Below are 18368 nucleotides of genomic sequence, written 5' to 3'. Positions count from 1 at the left end.
ATTTTCTCTGAATACGAGACGATTCTGTTTTTTAGGGAACGGTTGGCAACTCTAATAATTAACCGTATGAACAAAATAAAGTTCAACATCAGTAACATAGCACCCACCCAGCTGTATAGAAACTCCGTCATGCTAGCTAGTACGCAGTACGAAAAAGTCAGCATAACGAAAATAAACTCCACCTAAACTTGGTTTATATGTGACTCAGATACACTGCAGGTCATAACTTCTTACCTGAAGTTCAGTTCACCTGATACTCAGATCGGTGGCTGCTTCGGGTCTCTCCTCTTGCCTCCCTTTTCCTTCATCCACCTGCTGGCTTCCACCACTTGCTAATGTTATTGAATCTGTGGAAGCTCCACGATAGCCACCACACGAAGTAACGAATAATGAGCCTATTTAAATCCCAGTAATGACTAACGCGTTCCCGTTTTTGGCATAATAACTAGTTACCGTGCTCGTTACCACAATAATAACGTAGTTACTGTAACGCGTTACTTAATAACGCGTTAGTCCCAAAACTGGTTGTAAGTCTCTTTAAGGACCGATGATGGATACACCAGTAAGATTGGGTAACTGTTTCCTCCATTTAGGTTCAAAACAGTTTGATGTGAGGAAGGCACCCAGCGATACAAAACGATCAACAAGGCCCCTCAAATGCATATAACCTACAGGGTGGGCCATTTATATGGATACACTGTAATAACATGGGAATGGTTGGTGATATTAAAGTCCTGTTTGTGGCACATTAGTATATGTGAGGGGACAAACTCCTCAAGATGGGCGGTGACCATGGTCGCCATTTAGAAGTCGGCCATCTTGGATATAACTTTTGTTTTTCCAATAGGAAGAGGGCCATGTGACACATCAAACGTATTGGTAATGTCACAAGAAAAACAATGGTGTGCTTGGTTTCAACGTAACTTTATTCTTTCATGAGTTATTTACAAGTTTCTGACCACTTATAAATGTGTTCAATATGCTGCCCATTGTGTTGGATTGTCAATGCAACCCTCTTCTCCCACTCTTCACACACTGATAGCAACACCGCAGGAGAAATGCCAGCACAGGCATCCAGTATCCGTAGTTTCAGGTGCTGCACATCTCATATCTTCACACCATAGACAATTGCCTTCAGATGACCCCAAAGATAAAAGTCTAAGAATCAGAATCAGAATCAGAATACTTTATTGATCCCTGGGGGAAATGATTTTTTGTTACAGTGCTCCATTTTAAACCAACATTAAGACAAGACAGACAATACACTAACTAAGAATAGTACAATATATACATATATATACATACATACATACATAAGTCACTTATAAATAAATATTTGGAAAAGAAACATGTGTAGCTGTAGCAGCAAACAGTGTGTTAAGTGGATGCGTTGTACAGGGAGATGGCCACAGGCAGGAATGATTTCCTGTGTCGTTCAGTGGTGCTTTTCGGTAATCTCAGTCTCTCACTGAACGAGCTCCTGTGACTGACCAACATGTCATGGAGTGGGTGGGAGGTGTTATCCAACATTGTCTTTATCTTGGACAGCATCCGCCTCTCCGACACCACCTTGAGGGAGTCCAGCTCCATCCCCACAACATTGCTGGCCTTACGGATCAGTTTATTAAGTCTGTTGGCATCTGCGACCCTCAGCCTGCTCCCCCAGCATGCAACAGCATAGAGGATCGCACTGGCCACCACAGACTCATAGAAAATCCTCAGCATTTTCTGGCAGATGTTGAAGGACCTCAGTCGCCTCAAAAAATAGAGACGACTCTGGCCCTTCCTGTAAAGTGCTGTGGTGTTTTTAGCCCAGTCCAGTTTATTGTCAATGTGTACTCCAAGGTATTTATAGTCCTCCACAATGTCAACACTGACCCCCTGGATTGAAACAGGGGTCAAGTGTTTCCTGGTCTTCCTGAAGTCCACGATCAGTTCCTTGGTCTTTGCCACGTTGAGCTGCAGATGATTCTGCTCACACCACGTGACAAAGGAGTCGACCACAGCCCGGTACTCTGTCTCATCATCCCTGCTGATGCATCCAACCACCGCAGAGTCATCAGAAAACTTCTGAAGATGGCAGGTCTCTGTGCAGTGGCTGAAGTCTGTGGTGTAGAGGGTGAAGAGGAAGGGGGAGAGGACAGTCCCCTGTGGTGCCCCTGTGTTGCTAATCACCTTGTCAGACACACACTGTGGGAGACGTACATATTGTGGTCTTCCTGTCAGGTAATCAACAATCCAGGACACCAGAGAAGCATCCACCTGCATCGCTGCTAACTTATCACCCAGGAGGGTCGGCCTGATGGTGTTGAAAGCACTGGAAAAGTCAAAAAACATGACCCTCACAGTGCTCGCCGGCTGGTCCAGATGGGTGTAGACACGATTGAGCAGGTAGATGATGGCGTCCTCTGTTCCGAGACGAGGCTGATAAGCGAACTGAAGGGGATCCAGATGTGGTCTTACTATGGGTCGCAGCTGGTCCAGGATGAGCCTTTCCAGGGTCTTCATGATGTGGGAGGTCAGTGCCACGGAGGTCAGATCAGGAGACCTTGGGGGCCATTCAACTGGCCCACGACAACCAATCCACTTTCCAGGAAACTGTTCATCTAGGAATGCTCGGACCTGGCACCCATAATGTGGTGGTGCACCATCTTGCTGGAAAAACTCAGGGAACGTGCCAGCTTCAGTGCATAAAAAGGGAAACACATCATCATGTAGCAATTTCAAATATCCAGTGGCCTTGAGGTTTCCATTGATGAAGAATGGACCCACTATCGTTGTACCCCATATACCACACCAAACCATCACTTTTGTTGTGCCAACAGTCTTGGAGGGATCCATCCAATGTGGGTTAGTGCCAGACCAATAGCGGTGGTTTTGTTTGTTAACTTCACCATTCACATAAAAGTTTGCCTCATCACTGAACAAAATCTTCGGCGTAAACTGAGGGTCCTGTTCCAATTTTTGTTTTGCCCATTCTGCAAATTCTGTGTGCCGATCTGGGTCATCCTCGTTGAGATGCTGCAGTAGCTGGAGTTTGTAAGGGTGCCATTTGTGAGCAGCTAATATCCGAAGAAGGGATGTTCGACTAATGCCACTCTCCAGTGACATGCAGCGAGTGCTACGCTGTGGGCTCTTGCTGAATGAAGCTAGGACAGCCACTGATGTTTCTTCATTAGTGACAGTTTTATTGCATCCACATTTTGGCAAATCCAACACTGAACCAGTTTCACGAAACTTAGCAAGCAGTTTGCTAACTGTAGCATGGGAGATGGGTGGTCTCGTAGAGTGTCTTGCATTGAAATCTGCTGCAATGACCCGGTTACTGCGTTCACCAGATATCAACACACTTTCGATCCGCTCCTCACGCGTTAACCTCTTCGACATGTCAATGGCTGTGAACAAAGAGAAACTTGTAAATAACTCATGAAAGAATAAAGTTGCGTTGAAACCAAGCACCCCATTGTTTTTCTTGTGACATCAATAAGTTTGATGTGTCACATGGCCCTCTTCCTATTGAAAAAACTAAAGTTGTATCCAAGATGGCCGACTTCTAAATGGCCACCATGGTCACCACCCATCTTGAGGAGTTTGCCCCCTCACATATACTAATGTGCCACAAACAGGACTTTAATATCACCAACTATTCCCATGTTATTACGGTGTATCCATATAAATGGCCCACCCTGTACAGTAACAAGCCTTTTTTGTTAATGTAGAAAGTAGAGTTATCTTTTTGTTAAAATGCAGGGAGTAAAAGTAAAAAGCTGACAGACAAATAAATAGTCAAGCAAAGTAAAAATACCTGAAAAGTACAATAAAGCTTTGATTATCCTCTTTTGCAGATGCAGACAGCTGGAGGCCTGAAGACCGGGTAATCATTCCAGATATACTTCTTTGAAGTCTGCCGCCTGAGCGGATGCATGGTTGACGCATTGTAATGTAAATTCTCCACAGGTCACAAAAACAGGCGGGCATGCGGACGTCCGCTCACTGTCTGATGTCAAACTTTACGTCACTCAGACCTGAGTGGGCTCTAGCGAACACACTGACAGCAAAAGTATAATCAAGGCTTAAGAAAGTATTTGTACTTGATTATTTTCCCACCTCTGCATGGTGCGCTACATAGCTCCACTTCATGTCTCAGAACTCTTAAACTATTGAAAACCCATCTTTAATTTGATTATTTAAAAAAAAAAAAATCTGTGCCCATAAAGAAACACATTTCTGTGATGCACCGTGCAACTGTAGTTTCGAAAGGTGTACTGAAAGTAGTAATAGTTTAAGTTGTTACTACAATTCTGATTTTTCAGTGATTTAAAAATCGGATACTTCGATGTATCTGCTCATATTTTTTCATTGCGACAGAAACAGATGGATTTTCTAACATTTGTTATTTATAGTTATTTATTTACTCATTTACGTTTTGTCTGACTGCGCTTATTGGTGTTTTATTTTGCAGAGTGCCCTCCAGTGGACAAACTGTGCAACATTAACGCTCATAACATGGTTGAAAGGAGTTCCTCTTGTCTCTTCTTTACTTTTAATTTTTATTTATAAACGCAGGCATCTATAGATCAGTAAATATCTGATATCGATCGGTAACATCGGTCCACTGATAAATTGGGCTGTAGTTGTTTGCAGTGTCCAGTTTCCAGTCAGATCCACTCCTCAGGAAGTACAAGTTGAAGTTTCAAAATACGACTTCACTAATCTGGATGATGTCACTATCTTTTGTCCATCTTTTACATACAGCCTATGACTGCACCACCCTTTTTTTTCTGCCTTGTAATCGGTTGATAACATTATTGGGAGATTACTTTTTTCAGCTCCCTTATTCACAACAAATCCCCACAGTTTTACACTGGATGCCCTTCCTCACACAATCCCAAGAAGATCTCTGTCTCCTCCCAAGATTAGACTGGGGATTGTTTGCTTTTTAGGCAAATGTAAACCACCACACTATGTAGCACCTCGTTTGATAACATGAAAAACAAGAAAAGCTAGTTATTGCCATACAGCTAGTCTTCTTCCCTTCCACTAAGATATGGCTAATGGCACAGTTAATGCAACAGTAAGGATACATTACCACACACAAGACCCACAATATTGTCCTTTGTGATATGGAACCTGAACACCTCATCATACATTACACAGTGCTTCAAATCATACTCACTGTTCATGTATTACAAAGTGTTTTCTTCCTTTATTTTGCAGCAGTGTATCAATCTGGCTCAAGCTCAGACAGTCTGGCGTTAGTATTCATAGCTTGTAGCCAAATCCAAACTTTTCACTGCAATCTTGTGACATGCAGCCCCGGAATCTATTTGATAACCCGCCACGAATAGGTGTTCCCTGCTTTGTCTTTGAAAAGTGATTGAAATTCCTCACACCTACACCCACTCATGCGCCTCCCACCACAGAGGCACACAACAAACCTTACAGAATGCAATAAACCTCAAAGGATGGTGGTCTAAAACATAACTATACAAACTAGATGTGAAAAGGAGGAATGTGGGGGGGGAAAGAGCCGTGTGAATTTTCCACGTTTGGTGTGTTGTTTTCGAAACATCGAGCAAAAGCAGAAAATAGGATGTTTTTTTGTTTTTTTACAAAATGCAATTTATCAGTGTACAGCATGTGCTTTAGAAGCAACAGAATTAATAATCTCATAAATTGTGCTTCCGTTTCATTTAATGAAGTTTATGAACAAGCATTGTGATTAACGCAGTGATTAAATACTTCTGCAACAAAAACATAAACCAGGATTTGGAAACAAAGCACGGAGTACAGAGTGAAATGCTCGTTACAGCACATGTCTGCTTCATGTCGGAAAGAACGGAAGAAAATATCTTTCACTTTTTGAAAAAAAATGAAGAGTAAGTAATATCAGGTGGTTCATACTTGCCTTATGGCTTTACATTTTAGATCTACCGCCACAGTGGTGCAGCTTAATTCTCTTCTCCCTGAAGACTTCACTGACATTTTCCAAGGGCTTGCTTTCAAACTCTACTTTGATTAGTCAAGCAGATTTTAAAAGGAACTAATCCCCTTCCCTTCGAATTTTCTCTCTTTTTTTTTATGAAGCAGTCAGCAATAAAGTCAGCAATAATACAGAGTAACACAAACGGAAATCTGAAAATGATGCCTATATCTGGCAACAAACAGGGTGCTGATGCTGGTAACTGATCATTACAAGTGCAAAAGCAATGTCGTCTTAGATTTTACTCTGTTCATTAGAGTCACTTCAAAGGAAAGTACTGCCTCGGCTGCTTCGCTCGGAAATTGTCTAGAGACTGCTGATAGTTAGCTATTCACTTTAGCCTTGACACATTACTGAAGGCAAACCACTTTAAAAGAACATTTTTGGAATAGCTAAGTTTTTCCAGCACCACGTAAACATACATCTCGAACCTCTACTCCCACTTAAAGTCGTGCCCCACCATTTCATAGAACTTGACATTATAAGGTCGATAGAAGTCTCGCAGTTGCTCAATAGCGTCTCGGTCTATCTGCACATGAGTCCTCCCCTTTGACTTGCCAAGGCAGCGGGGCGAGCCGCTGCTCTCCGGCTTTTTAAGGCAGGGAAAACCCTTGGTGCGGTTGAAATAGAAGTGTTTGTCGGTGACGATGCGTTTCAGCCCAAGAAAGTCCTGCACCCGAGCCATCTCCCCTGCTGGGTCTGTGATGAGACGCTCTCCGCTCACAAAATGGATCTGAGCCAGAGGGAAGTAGTGGAGCCAGTTTTCAAGGTGCAAAGCATACAAGCCGATCCGAATGGCGTTCCAGGACATGTCAACGATTCCCAGGCTCTGATTCCTGAAGGCCAGGTCCTGGAAGCTCGGCAGGTCCGGCGTTTTGGATAACGTCTGAGTGTAGTCCGATATTGCTCGAGTGACGGGGTCTCGCACCACCACTATGAGCTTGGTGTCTTGGGACATGGTAGAAATCCGGTGTGGTGTCTCTTTTGTCACAAAGTAGCTCGGTGTCTTCTCCATTGTGATTTGGCTTTCAAGAGTTCTTGGCATTAAACCTCTGAATGAAAGATGAAAACACAGAATAGACATTTCTCATTTACATTCATTTAATTTAGGATTTCTTTTAAAAAATACTAAACATTTGAGCGCTTAAGCAACCTTAAAAGCTAACAGGTTCAAAGGAAAGGTCACAATGCCCTTCCATTTCCTTTGTCAAAGTAAAGAAAAAAATCTATGTAACATATCTATTTAGGGCAGGATTACACAAGTGAGTTGTAAAGGCATAAAGCTACCCTAAGTGAGCTTCGGTTTGGCCGTGAACTCAATTTCTTGATGAAAATCATAATAGGAGCACTGAAGCAAAGTTGTAGTAGTCTGTTGTCACTGGAGACTTGTCTCACAGACAGCTCTCCTGTGCATCAGGCCTGAATGTTTCAGGAGTAATAAATCACCACGAATGCAAACAGAACACGTATAGCAGCGACTCTGTTCGGTGACTTCTTCAAACTAGGCCATTCTTTACAGAGGTGATATGAACAAGCAGGGCTTCGCTGAGAAAAACTTGAAGATTGATTGGAAGTTCTAGAGGAGAGAGCAGTTAATGATTATTTTCATTGTCAATTAATTTGCTAATCTTTATTTCACTTCTGTTGTTTCCCCAACTAATCCATTTCAAAACCTGTATTTTTTCCAGTGGTCACGAGGGTGACTTCTCTCTTTTTATTATTAACAGTCTATAAGACTCAAATTTGATTCAAAACCTTAGGAAATATTTTCTGATCAGTTATATGACTAGTTTTCACTCTTTATTGCTGTGGCGCATTTACATTAAACAAAAATCTGACAAAGGATCTTTTTGGTGTGGATTTGGGGCAATTTCCTCAATTTTTCAGTCAGAGCAACTCCTTGCTTGTCAAGATGGCATCAAAAAGCCAGTGGGTGATATCATGTTGTCTACATCCATCTTTTATATACAGTCTATGTTTCTGTTAAGGCTCTTCTTTCAAACCATCCATTTAAGTGATCTGAGGTTGTATTTATTCTATCATTAGCTGCAATTTTTCAAAGAATGTTAAAATCTAAAAAATAAATAAATAAATAAACGGCAATAATACTAACAAGCTCGTGGACATATGACAACATCAAAATTGACAGCAAATTTGTCTCAGCTGTAGAGACATGGCCAACCAAGCCACCATCTGATGCTTAGTAAGATCACTTCAGACATCTTTAGTCCTTCTTCTTGTTATTTTTGCCTTTGCATAGACATTGAAAAAAAACATGTTTGTGGCACAATCAATTAGCAAATTCAAGGTGACAGTCCACACCGTTCATTTTGATTTATGAACGAATGTTTACAAGGAAGCTTCCGGGAAGCAGCTGTTTTATTTTGAAAGCAATCGGCGTCTGACCTTTTCTCAACAGCTTTGACAGCTGACAATCAACCTGCAGTAATGGGCGAGGGTTCACATCTGGAAGACACATCTCTGAGATAAAAGGGCTTCAACTGCCAACCATTGTGAAGAGTGCCAATTAGTGGAGATACTTTGAGTCTGTAATTATTATATAATACTACTGATACACATCCCTCCTGCAGCTTACATGACAGTCTATCATTAACATGAAATGCTCTTGAAAGAACCGGGGGATAAATACGAGAGCGCATCTCTGCGTAATTGCTCGTCTGTTACTGTATGCATGAGAGTTACTGTATGCATGAGAGTTACTGTATGCATGTTTTTTCATTTTATCATCAGATAAACTTGTGTTTGCATACATATTCTTCCTCTAAATCTGTGCAATTATGTGCATGTTTAATTTATGGCTATTCGGTTTGATCATCAGTCAATCGAAGCAGTTTGTTAGGGATGCACTTTGTCCCTCCACCAGGGTGAGAGCTGAGGATGTAGGTGATCAGTACAGTTTGATCACCAGTCAGAAAGATTACCCCCCCCCAATAAACTACCAAGGTGAAAATCATGAAACTCGGAGAATTGGTGGGGCACGGGCAAAGGAAGAACCCATTAAATTTTGGAGCAGATTTGAATCGCTTCCTTTTAACTTGTGAAATGGAGCACTGACCTTGGCTGAGGATGCGCTGTCTGAGTGCCCCTTGTAGTTTAAGGTGCCTTGGGTAGCATTTGAAAAATCAATAAATAATTCCCTTTCATGGCTGTCTTGTTTAAATATTATAATAAACAAACACGACTACAGCTGAGATGTCTAGGAGTTACAGCGGGCATGCAGGACGCTGTTTGCACTGTTCGCCTCCAGAGGTTGGATTTTATGAGAAATTTGATGAACTGCTCTACAGTATGTCAAAAGAAGAATAAAAAGGGAGAGAGAGAGCGCGCCACTCTCCTGCCAGTATAAACACAGCACATTCCTCAGAACTTCCCTGCAATAAAGCTTGAAGTGAGTCAATAAACTGCAGAAAACACATCCAGCATGTTTACCCAGCTCCAAGTCTGATATACACAAAGAAGCACCAAAACAGAGGGTTCATATTTATCACTGATTTTTTTAGGGAAATCAGATGATTTTACATTCTGTTATTATATTATATTGTCTCTTTCCCCCCATGATTCCTTACCTTTTCAATTTTTTTTCTCTGTAGGAAATGTAAGTAAATTTAACCACTGCAGAATTTAGACCAGGACGGAGGGGAGAAAACAGATTCAGGCATAAAACAGAAGAAAATGAGGCGCTACACCGCTTACCTGAATTCCACTGTAATTCCCTATGTACCATGTGAAGGCACACGGTTATATTGGCCTGCAATCGTTATGACCTTTTAGAAAACGAAGCTGGAAATATAGTGTATCATTCTCCATAATTTACTATCATTAACATTTAGTTTGGTGGGAGAGAAACGGCCTAATCAGATATGCAGAATTATGCAAGCACAGCTGACTAGAAGCCACAAATTTCCAGACACACTCGTGGGTCTCTGCGGGAGCAGCAGCCACGAGAAAAGGCTGCTCTTTGACCAGTTTCTAGATTACATAAACTAGTTAAATTAGTTAAGCTAAAACCACTTTAACCAAGAATCTTAAAGTCAGATGTTGTGCAATAAAAGCTGACTGAAGTCCAATCTGGTGTAATTTCCTACTTATTACTATGATTTCTGATAAATTGCGGGATTTGTGGAGCAGATGGACACGCACCTGCACAGGTGAGACACACGTTGTCTTACCTGTACCACTCCAGGCCTCTGTCATAGTTCCTGTCGAAGAAGTGTGTTTCGGTTCCCGCCGCGCGCACATCCGGATGTATTCTTATGAACTCGAGGACGGCTCTCGTGCCTCCCTTTTTCACACCGACTATGATGGCATTTGGTAACTTTTTATTGCCGAACTTTAAATTGCTCATAGGCGGGCTGGGCGTGCCGTTCCCGGCGGTGTGATGAGCGAAATGGGGTCTTTGGTCGGCTTTCAACCGAGACGCCTCAACAGCGCTCAACCTCGCGTCCGACGGTAAAAGGCAGGAGAGGGATTTCTGAAGGCGCCTTTTGGCTCCATCTGCTCGCTGACAGCTGGGCGTCGGATCACCTGACGTTTGCATGATGGCACCGTCAGGGAATAGAGCGCAGTAGAATAAATATGAAAGGAAAAGGGATAACAAGCAGATGGACGTTCCTCTGAGCCGGTGTGAGAAGGGGAGAAGTCGACCGAAGAGGAGCACGCATGCCATCTCTCCATGAGTATGAACAGTGCATGATTTTTTTAATTGATTTTTGCGTTCCGTCCTTTTATGATTGTCTTAGCGGCTCCACGGGCTTTAAAGAAGAAAAACAGCAGACTTCAAGTCTGTTACCACAGTCCATCTGAGTCCCATCGCTTCAGCTCCTTACCTGAAAAGGTATCTTCCCCTGCGCACCGAGTTGCGAAGCCATCCTATTTTAAAACTCCTGGACGCGTCCGTGGCCATCACGCAAGGATGCAAAAGCTGTGCGCGCTCTCTGGCAACTTGAGCGGACTGTCAGCTCCAAACCGGCTGAGCGACAGAAAAATATTTCCACACAGTGACGTCACGGTGTCTTTGCATTAAAAATGGTAAAAAAAAAAAAAAAAGAAAAGATAAAAAGTATTCATCTGTCTCCACTTGCTCATCTCACTTTACCTTTTATCACGTTTCATACTAACATCTAAGCACCTAGTCGACTCTTTGTTCATTTAAAGGTAAACATACAGAATGTTTGTAAGTATTAATATTTGAAGCACTTTATTAACGTAAAGTGAAACATTTTTGTTAATAAAATCAATAGTATTAGAGCTGATTTACACCAACACACCGGAAAACACGAGAGTAAAAATATCTTTAAATATCTATAATTTAACACTTTAAGATCCAGCAAGCTTTGCTCTTCCTGTTGGACCAATCACAGCACTGGTTCAATCTCTTCTGATGCGGTTAAATTTAAACACACTGAACACAGTTGGGTTTCCCCCCCCCCCCCCCCCCATTTTTTTATGGTTCATGACCTTAAAACTGTATCCAGTCAGCAGAGAGTCATTCGAGTGTTCAGAAGGTTGGATAAAATCAACTCTCTAAAGTCCCAATGTGAGAATTTACCTCACACTCCATTACTGGGAAAATTAATCACCACCTACTAATAATCAGTTTCACTTTTAAGTTAAAAAAGGACTATGTGAGACTGATGTCTTATAACTATTCTGGTCTTCGTTCATTTGATAAAGCATGATCCAACTTGTCATGCCATCTGAACTTTCGTGTTGTGTCCTGAATTCCCAATTAAAAGTTTCCTTACATTAGCACAATCTGGCTGTAGGGGTGGGCAGATTGATCCAAATATTGATACTATTGATACCAACGCTGATATTTGCATCAGCTTGATACTAGCACGAGTGGATCGATACTTTGTATCCATCCTCTAAGTTAAGTATGTAGCCTTTTTGTGTTGACTGCCAGGCCTATTTTATTTATAGCCTATAGCACACTGTAAAAACAGAAGTTGACCCACACACATTTACATTTCAGGTCTCAACAAACAAATAAACCCTACTTTCAAAATACATGAAAAGCTGAAAAGGTGTTTTTTAATGTGTTAACTAATTATTGTGAAAAGCCAAACTCACAGTGATTTAGTGATCATTAACATGTGTTCAGAATTTGCAAATTCATGATGATTTATGTCATAAATCATAACAACTGCTCTCTCATACATAAGCTGCCTTCATAGGTTAAAAGTATCGGTATCGATATTGGTATCAACAATACTGTCCCTGTATTTACTTGGTATGGGATCGATACCAATATTTGCAATATGACACATGTTGTAAGACTGGACTTTCTGTGGTCTCAGGGCCTCTTTGGACTGGTTTAGTTGTCCACTTTGCTCCTTGTATTGTTTCCCAGCTTCTATATCAGTAGTCTTGTTCCTGATCTTGTTAGACCTCCCCTCTCCTTGTAGCAAGTAGGCATTAAAGCATCGTTGTGTGGTCATACACTTCCTGATGACAAAAACAAATGCAGACAAGCTCACAGTGGAAAAAGAAGAGGATGAAAGCTCCCCGGACTGCAGAGACGCATGGGGAGGAGTTGAGGTGTCACAGTGGTGCTCCTGCGGGTGTCTGCGCCCAATCTGAGAAGCCTCTGATTAAAGAATGATTTATAGGGGCTGGTTGGAGAGACCCGCTTAGCAATCCGTCTAGTGAATGAGATTTTTCCTCAGGAAGAGGGCGGGTAAATCAAACCTCGGGGTGAGAAGCCTGCTATGCTCAGCGATGGGGCGCAGTGATTAAACGTTATAATCACCTCTGCCGTGTGCACAGCTTGACTTTTCAGTGGAACAATCAAAAATATTGTTGAGGAAAATCAGTTTAACCTCAGTTTCATTTACTGAACATACGGTTTATCTTGTTCTAGCTCATTACAGAGAAGGACAACTTTTTTTTGACTGATATAAACTATGACAGAAGTGCAATGTGGAACAATCTAGTCAGTGCCATTTTTTTAAGGAAAAAAAAGATATGAAAGACCACCCGGGCTTTCCAGGAGAAAATTTAAGAGTGAGACATTCCCCTCCTTAGCCATTCAGTTTAACTAAGACTCATATTTAGATTTGAGATTCCAGAGAGAGCGGTGGGGGTGTCAGGCTTGACAGCATGAGTCATGATCTATGTTTAAGGAATGAATGATGTGTCTGTAAATGCACAACATATTTCTTAAAGTGTTTGATTGTCTTTGGGAGCTCACTGAATACGGGTGCCAATGACCACTCACTCCATCAGAGGCACGGCTCATTTGTCAGAGGCAAGCGAAGCCTGGAGGGAGGGTTCCTCGGCTTGTCCTGACTCCGATCAGACACTGGGGGAAGATACAGATGAGCCAGGCAACTTTATATTACAGATGGGTGAAGAATCACTCCCACAGTTTCCGTTCACACCCTCTTTGGAAAAAAAAGTGCACACACAGAACTGTTTTGTTAAGTGACAAACATGTAGTCACACAGTGTTGCTTGTATATCAGGAGGCCAATTAACAACATTTTTATCTTCTTTTTTAATATACGGCTTGAAAGGAAGAATTTATTCTTGACTTCAGACATGCAAATTGCCATTCTGAACACAGCTGAAGGACTGATTCCAGATTTTTAGCAGGTGGCATCATGCACTGCAACTGGTCTGGTGTATTTTTGTGTCTTCAAATTCCCTTCTTTTTCAACATGCCTTTTTTAGGGGTTAAAAAGGGCATCCAGTTTTCTCCAGCTGTCAAATATATAAGGATCACTGGATAACATTTCTACATGACATCTATTTCCTTTCAGCATGCCCAGCAATGACACAACACTGACATCTGCCGGCCACACTTTGGCATTACAAAGTGCGCCATAACAGATAAGATCGCAAGTGAAAACGAAAGCAAGTCCTCAGCGTCAGGTTCCTGTATCAGAGGCTAGCAGTGAACGGAAGAACAACAACATGAATAAAAGTAAGTTTAACTGCTTATATATATAATTTCTAATCAGAAATAGGTTACTACCACCAAGGAGCTTGAATAAATTGTTTTATAGAATATATGTGTGAAAGTGAAACTACAATACTGTGCAAAAGTCTTGGGCCTCCCCGTTTCTTTAAATTTTGTTCCAAAGAGCTGTGATTTCATGTATTTTCTTTTTTGGTCTTAAGTGGTCTTAAGCCATAACTCTCTTTTGACGGTAGCTGCTTTTCACTCATTTTCAGTCCAGTCTTTGTAGCTGACCATTTGGAAAGCTTTGTTTATGCCACCTAACACCGACCTATTAGCATTAGCAAGCATTAACAAGGCACCTAACTCAAGAGATGTACTGGTGTTATGCCAACACATAAAGAAAGCGAAGCAAATAAAGTCACTGTATCTTGTTAATAGGTGCCTGTTCCAAAACACAGCATTTGTTCCCATTTTGTTAATTTAATCCTTGAAACACGCCAAAGATAACTCAGCTTAAACAACATAAAATGGCATTTTTGCACCAACTATGTGACTGCCTAAAAACTTGTTACATGAGTGGAGGACAAAAGAATATGCGGCAAAACCTATATACAACAGGAAGATGAGTATCTGAAAGTCATACCTTTAAAACAGGAAAAAAAATCCAGCCAAGACCTGACACATGACCTGAGAGATCCATCTGGCTCCTCAGTTGTTCCATCTACTCTAAGGCATATAGAGAAAAAAAGGCTGAGGTATGCTAAATTACTGAAGAACTGGACTGAAAATCAGCTGCAACAGGTCTAATGGAGTGATGAATCCAAATGTTACACCCCTAGCAGTTGCCTGTGTGGGTGTGTCCTATCATCTCATGCCTTAGGTGCCATCTTTTTCTTTTGTACAGCTGACTCACATCAGCAACTAAAGGTATTTAAGCCCAGAGAAAGGTGAGCTCTGGTGCCAGAGAGCTGTGTGTGTTTGGTGGTTGCAGCTAGTGAGCTGTATTTTGTGATTGCTTGCTCCTGCTCGGTGGAGAGGAGTGTGTTTGGTCACTAAACTGTTCTTTGCTTTTCAGTTAACTTACCGATGCCTGAGTTTTTGTTTGTTTCCTTAAATGGTGATAGCGGCTTGCCCGTCTCTTTTAGTTGAGTTATAAATAGAAACTTTAATAAAACTCTTTAATTTAACAATTTTGCCTCTGTCTCCTTTTTCTGACCCGGACACTTTTCAAATTCAAAATCAAATTTTGTTACTTTCCCTTATCACCTGGACCCCTTTTAAAGGAACGTAACACCAAATTTGAAATTTTTGGTTCAAATCATTATCAAATCATGGAGGAGGTCAGGAGGCAAGGCAAGTTTATTTATATAGCACAATTCAACAACAAGGTGATTCAAAGTGCTTTACAGAGACATTAAAAAACAAAAACAAATAAAAAGCATGATTTAAAATTGAAAAGGAGGTGAAACGGTGAGTTGTATCTATTTATCTGTAAAGCATGGTGGAGGCTCTGTCATGATTTAGGGCTGCGTTTCAGCCCCTGGTGTTGGGGGTCTTGTCAAAATTGATGCAATTAGAATTGTAGAAAAGTGGCATCAGACTTTGATTCTCCATCTGGAAAGCACTGTTTTAAAACAGCTTCATTTTTCAGTACGACAATGATCCCAAACACTGCCAATGTAGTAAAAGCACATTAGAAAATACACTACTACAATACTCCAAAGAAAAATACACACTAGAACAGCATCTGTCATGGATTGGCCTCCCGAGAGCCTGGACCTCAACATTATTGAAGCAGTGTGGGATCATCTTGGCAGAGAACAGAAAAAAGACAGAATCATCCAAAGAAGAGCTTTGAATGTCTTTCAAGAAGTCTGGAGAACTATTTAACTGTACAAATGAAGAGAAAGCTGACTAAGAGAGTTCAGACTTTGTTGCAGAATAACGGCGGTCATACCAAATATTGACTTTCAAGCTTGTTACAATTATATTTATGTATTGTATTTCCAGTTATCTTTGCCTATGTTACAGTAAATTCTGCCACTTATTTAATTTTTTCCTTGCTTTTACATTATTTCATCTTGGAAAGTGAAAAGTCATACAAAAGATTAAATTGCTAAGTATAAGAGTTGTGTGTACTTTTGAGACTCCCTGATCTCTGGGATCCTAGAGTAGAACAACAGGGCCTTGAATAATCTGAAATCTGATGCTATTCATTTTTTTCTTCCAACAGAAGTAACAATTTATTCACATGTTGATGGACAGACGATGGGCTCTCATGAGAAATTTCTCAAAAAACTCTTCAAACGAGGAGCAATAAAAGTGGAGAAAGCTGATGATAGTGAGGCTGTTATTGTCTTCGTTCCCATTGTCAGTCGTTTTGAGACGGACATAAATTCAGCTTTATCAAACATTTCAGGTAAACACACCACAATCTATGATAAGTGTTTTGTTTGTTTTGGTATTTTTTCTGCACGTTATCACTCGTGTTTTCTGTTTGTCTGTCTCAAAGGAGATAAAAAGGTGATCGTGGTGGCCTTGCATCACACCTATGACCCAAACTACACTGTGCCACATAACAGAAAGATGGACAACAAACTCGTTGTTAACTGTTTGTTTTATGAGAAGAAAGGACTTCTGTCATGTCCTTGCAACAAAAAGGCAAAGAAGATGGTCTGCGAAGAGGTAATTACACAAGTTACGTTGTTTTTTAAGCAAAAAGTGCTGGATACGCAGATACAAATAAACATGGATTCATCTGGATTTGCATCATTTTTACATGTATTGGTCAACAATAATACAGACCAGACTATATTGGTATCTTCACACTGGCTCTGTGTGCCAGGTGGTCAGTATGTTGTTGTATGTTCACGCCCACAGGCAGAGGTGGAAACAGCAGTTTCCACCAGATGTTTTCTGTAATATGAGCCAAATAATCTAAGCTTGCATATAAGATCTTCCCATTTGGAATATTTGAACAGTGCAGTTGGATCAAAGTTCTGATATTCCAAATTACACATGTCCAATGGGAACACTCTCACTGCCTGCAGTAATTTCAGCAGTATTAGTTGTTGTTTAATTTACCCTGTACTAACTGCGATGCATTCATTATTTATTTATTTTTTGCAGCTGAACCTCCCAGGAAAATTCTGGCAAAGAAACAAATCAAAGAAAGATCCTCAAGAAAAGACCACAAAATCAGGAAAAAAAGAAAAGACAAAAAGTGAAAAAAACCAAAAATAATCTGCATAAATTTAAATAATTGCTTAGACACTTCCTCTAGGACTGACGTTTGTAAATTGCTTACTCAGCTTCGGTCCGATTGTACTATATTATTAATGAGTCTGCATGAATTTAATTGCTCATTATTTATACTTTTTCCTTTCCATTGTGGCTGATCAATTAGCTTATTTGTTGCTCTGTTACTGAACAAAACATTGTAGCTTGACTCGTGACACATTCTGCTCATTCAAATGTACAGAAAGGTTGCATCACATGTAGCCCTACCATGGCTTAATAAAGGAATTTTATGATCCAGGCTTAAACTGATTCTGTTGTCATCTATTAGACTTCCTCATTCACAGTACACAAGGCTAATGTCAACATGCTAGCATGTCCAAAAACATTATGTTAAAGTGCTTGATGAACCTTTGGTCGAAATCATTGTATTCATATATTAGCTGATGAAACAAGCTAAATTCATGTAAATACTGTCCATTCAAGAACTCTTGAGATTTGTAAACCTAGTGGTGAGGTAAAGATAAGGAGCAAACAGAAGAGAATAAGACTTTACCCTCTTAGAACCATTAATATTTAATACAATGATTGATTTGAACTGTATTCTTAATAACTTCACTTTATAGGATTTAAGGTGGGACTTGACATGAGCTTTGTAATGTTACACCTGTTGGTTATAAATTTATGAAAATTGCTTTTAATTTTTTATTTATCTACAAAATTACAAAAGCAAATTTTCCAGTGTTTGCATTTCTATAGTCCATCCATTCGCTTCAGCTTATCCTTTTCAGGGTTGCGGGGGGTGCTGGAGCCTATCCCAGCTGTCATAGGGCGAGAGGCAGGGTACGCCCTGGACAGGTCGCCAGTCTGTCACAGGGCTAACACACAAGGACAGATAACCATTCACACTCACTTGCACATTCACACCTAGTGGCAATTTGGATTATCCAATTAACCTATCCCCACAAGCTGCATGTCTTTGGACGGTGGGAGGAAGCCAGAGTACCCAGAGGGAACCCACGCAAACACGGGGAGAACATGCAAACTCCACACAGAAAGACCCCGGCCTGATGGTGGAATTGAACTCAGGACCTTCTTGCTGTGCGGCAACAGTGCTAACCACCATGCTGCCTATTTCTATAGTACTATAGAATATTTAATCACCTGTTTCCTTCAATCACAATCACCCTGGCTGTGAATGCACCAGACTATCACCAGTTTC

The 18368-nt window shown here is 40.9% G+C and overlaps 1 protein-coding gene and 1 long non-coding RNA gene across 2 annotated transcripts; one reads left to right on the top strand and one right to left on the bottom strand.

The window, feature by feature from the left end:
- Positions 1 to 5679: 5679 nt before the first annotated feature.
- On the bottom strand, positions 5680 to 10821 carry LOC309713425 (heparan sulfate glucosamine 3-O-sulfotransferase 2-like). The gene is made up of 2 exons (XM_082545059.1): positions 10174 to 10821; positions 5680 to 7035 (listed from the first exon to the last, which is right to left on the bottom strand). The coding sequence occupies exons 1-2, from the start codon at positions 10668 to 10670 to the stop codon at positions 6417 to 6419; spliced, it is 1116 nt and encodes a 371-aa protein (XP_082401185.1). The 5' UTR covers positions 10671 to 10821; the 3' UTR covers positions 5680 to 6416.
- A 3001-nt stretch (positions 10822 to 13822) lies between these two features.
- On the top strand, positions 13823 to 17454 carry LOC309713426. The gene is made up of 4 exons (XR_014278582.1): positions 13823 to 13930; positions 16143 to 16328; positions 16422 to 16594; positions 17039 to 17454. It is a non-coding gene; the product is annotated as an uncharacterized lncRNA (long non-coding RNA).
- The last annotated feature ends 914 nt before the right edge of the window (positions 17455 to 18368 follow it).

Source organism: Aulonocara stuartgranti (assembly GCF_965226115.1).
Source record: "Aulonocara stuartgranti genome assembly, chromosome: 8".
Classification (NCBI taxonomy): domain Eukaryota; kingdom Metazoa; phylum Chordata; class Actinopteri; order Cichliformes; family Cichlidae; genus Aulonocara; species Aulonocara stuartgranti.
The sequence above is the reverse complement of the archived record's forward strand: the minus strand, read 5'-3'. Positions and strand labels throughout refer to the sequence as shown.

Coding starts and splice junctions, on each gene's coding strand:
- LOC309713425 (XM_082545059.1), bottom strand. CDS start 10,670: ATGGCATGCGTGCTCCTCTTCGGTCGACTTCTCCCCTTCTCACACCGG. Junction 7,036..10,173: donor AGAGGCCTGGAGTGGTACAG/GTAAGACAACGT, acceptor TCTTTCATTCAG/AGGTTTAATGCCAAGAACTC.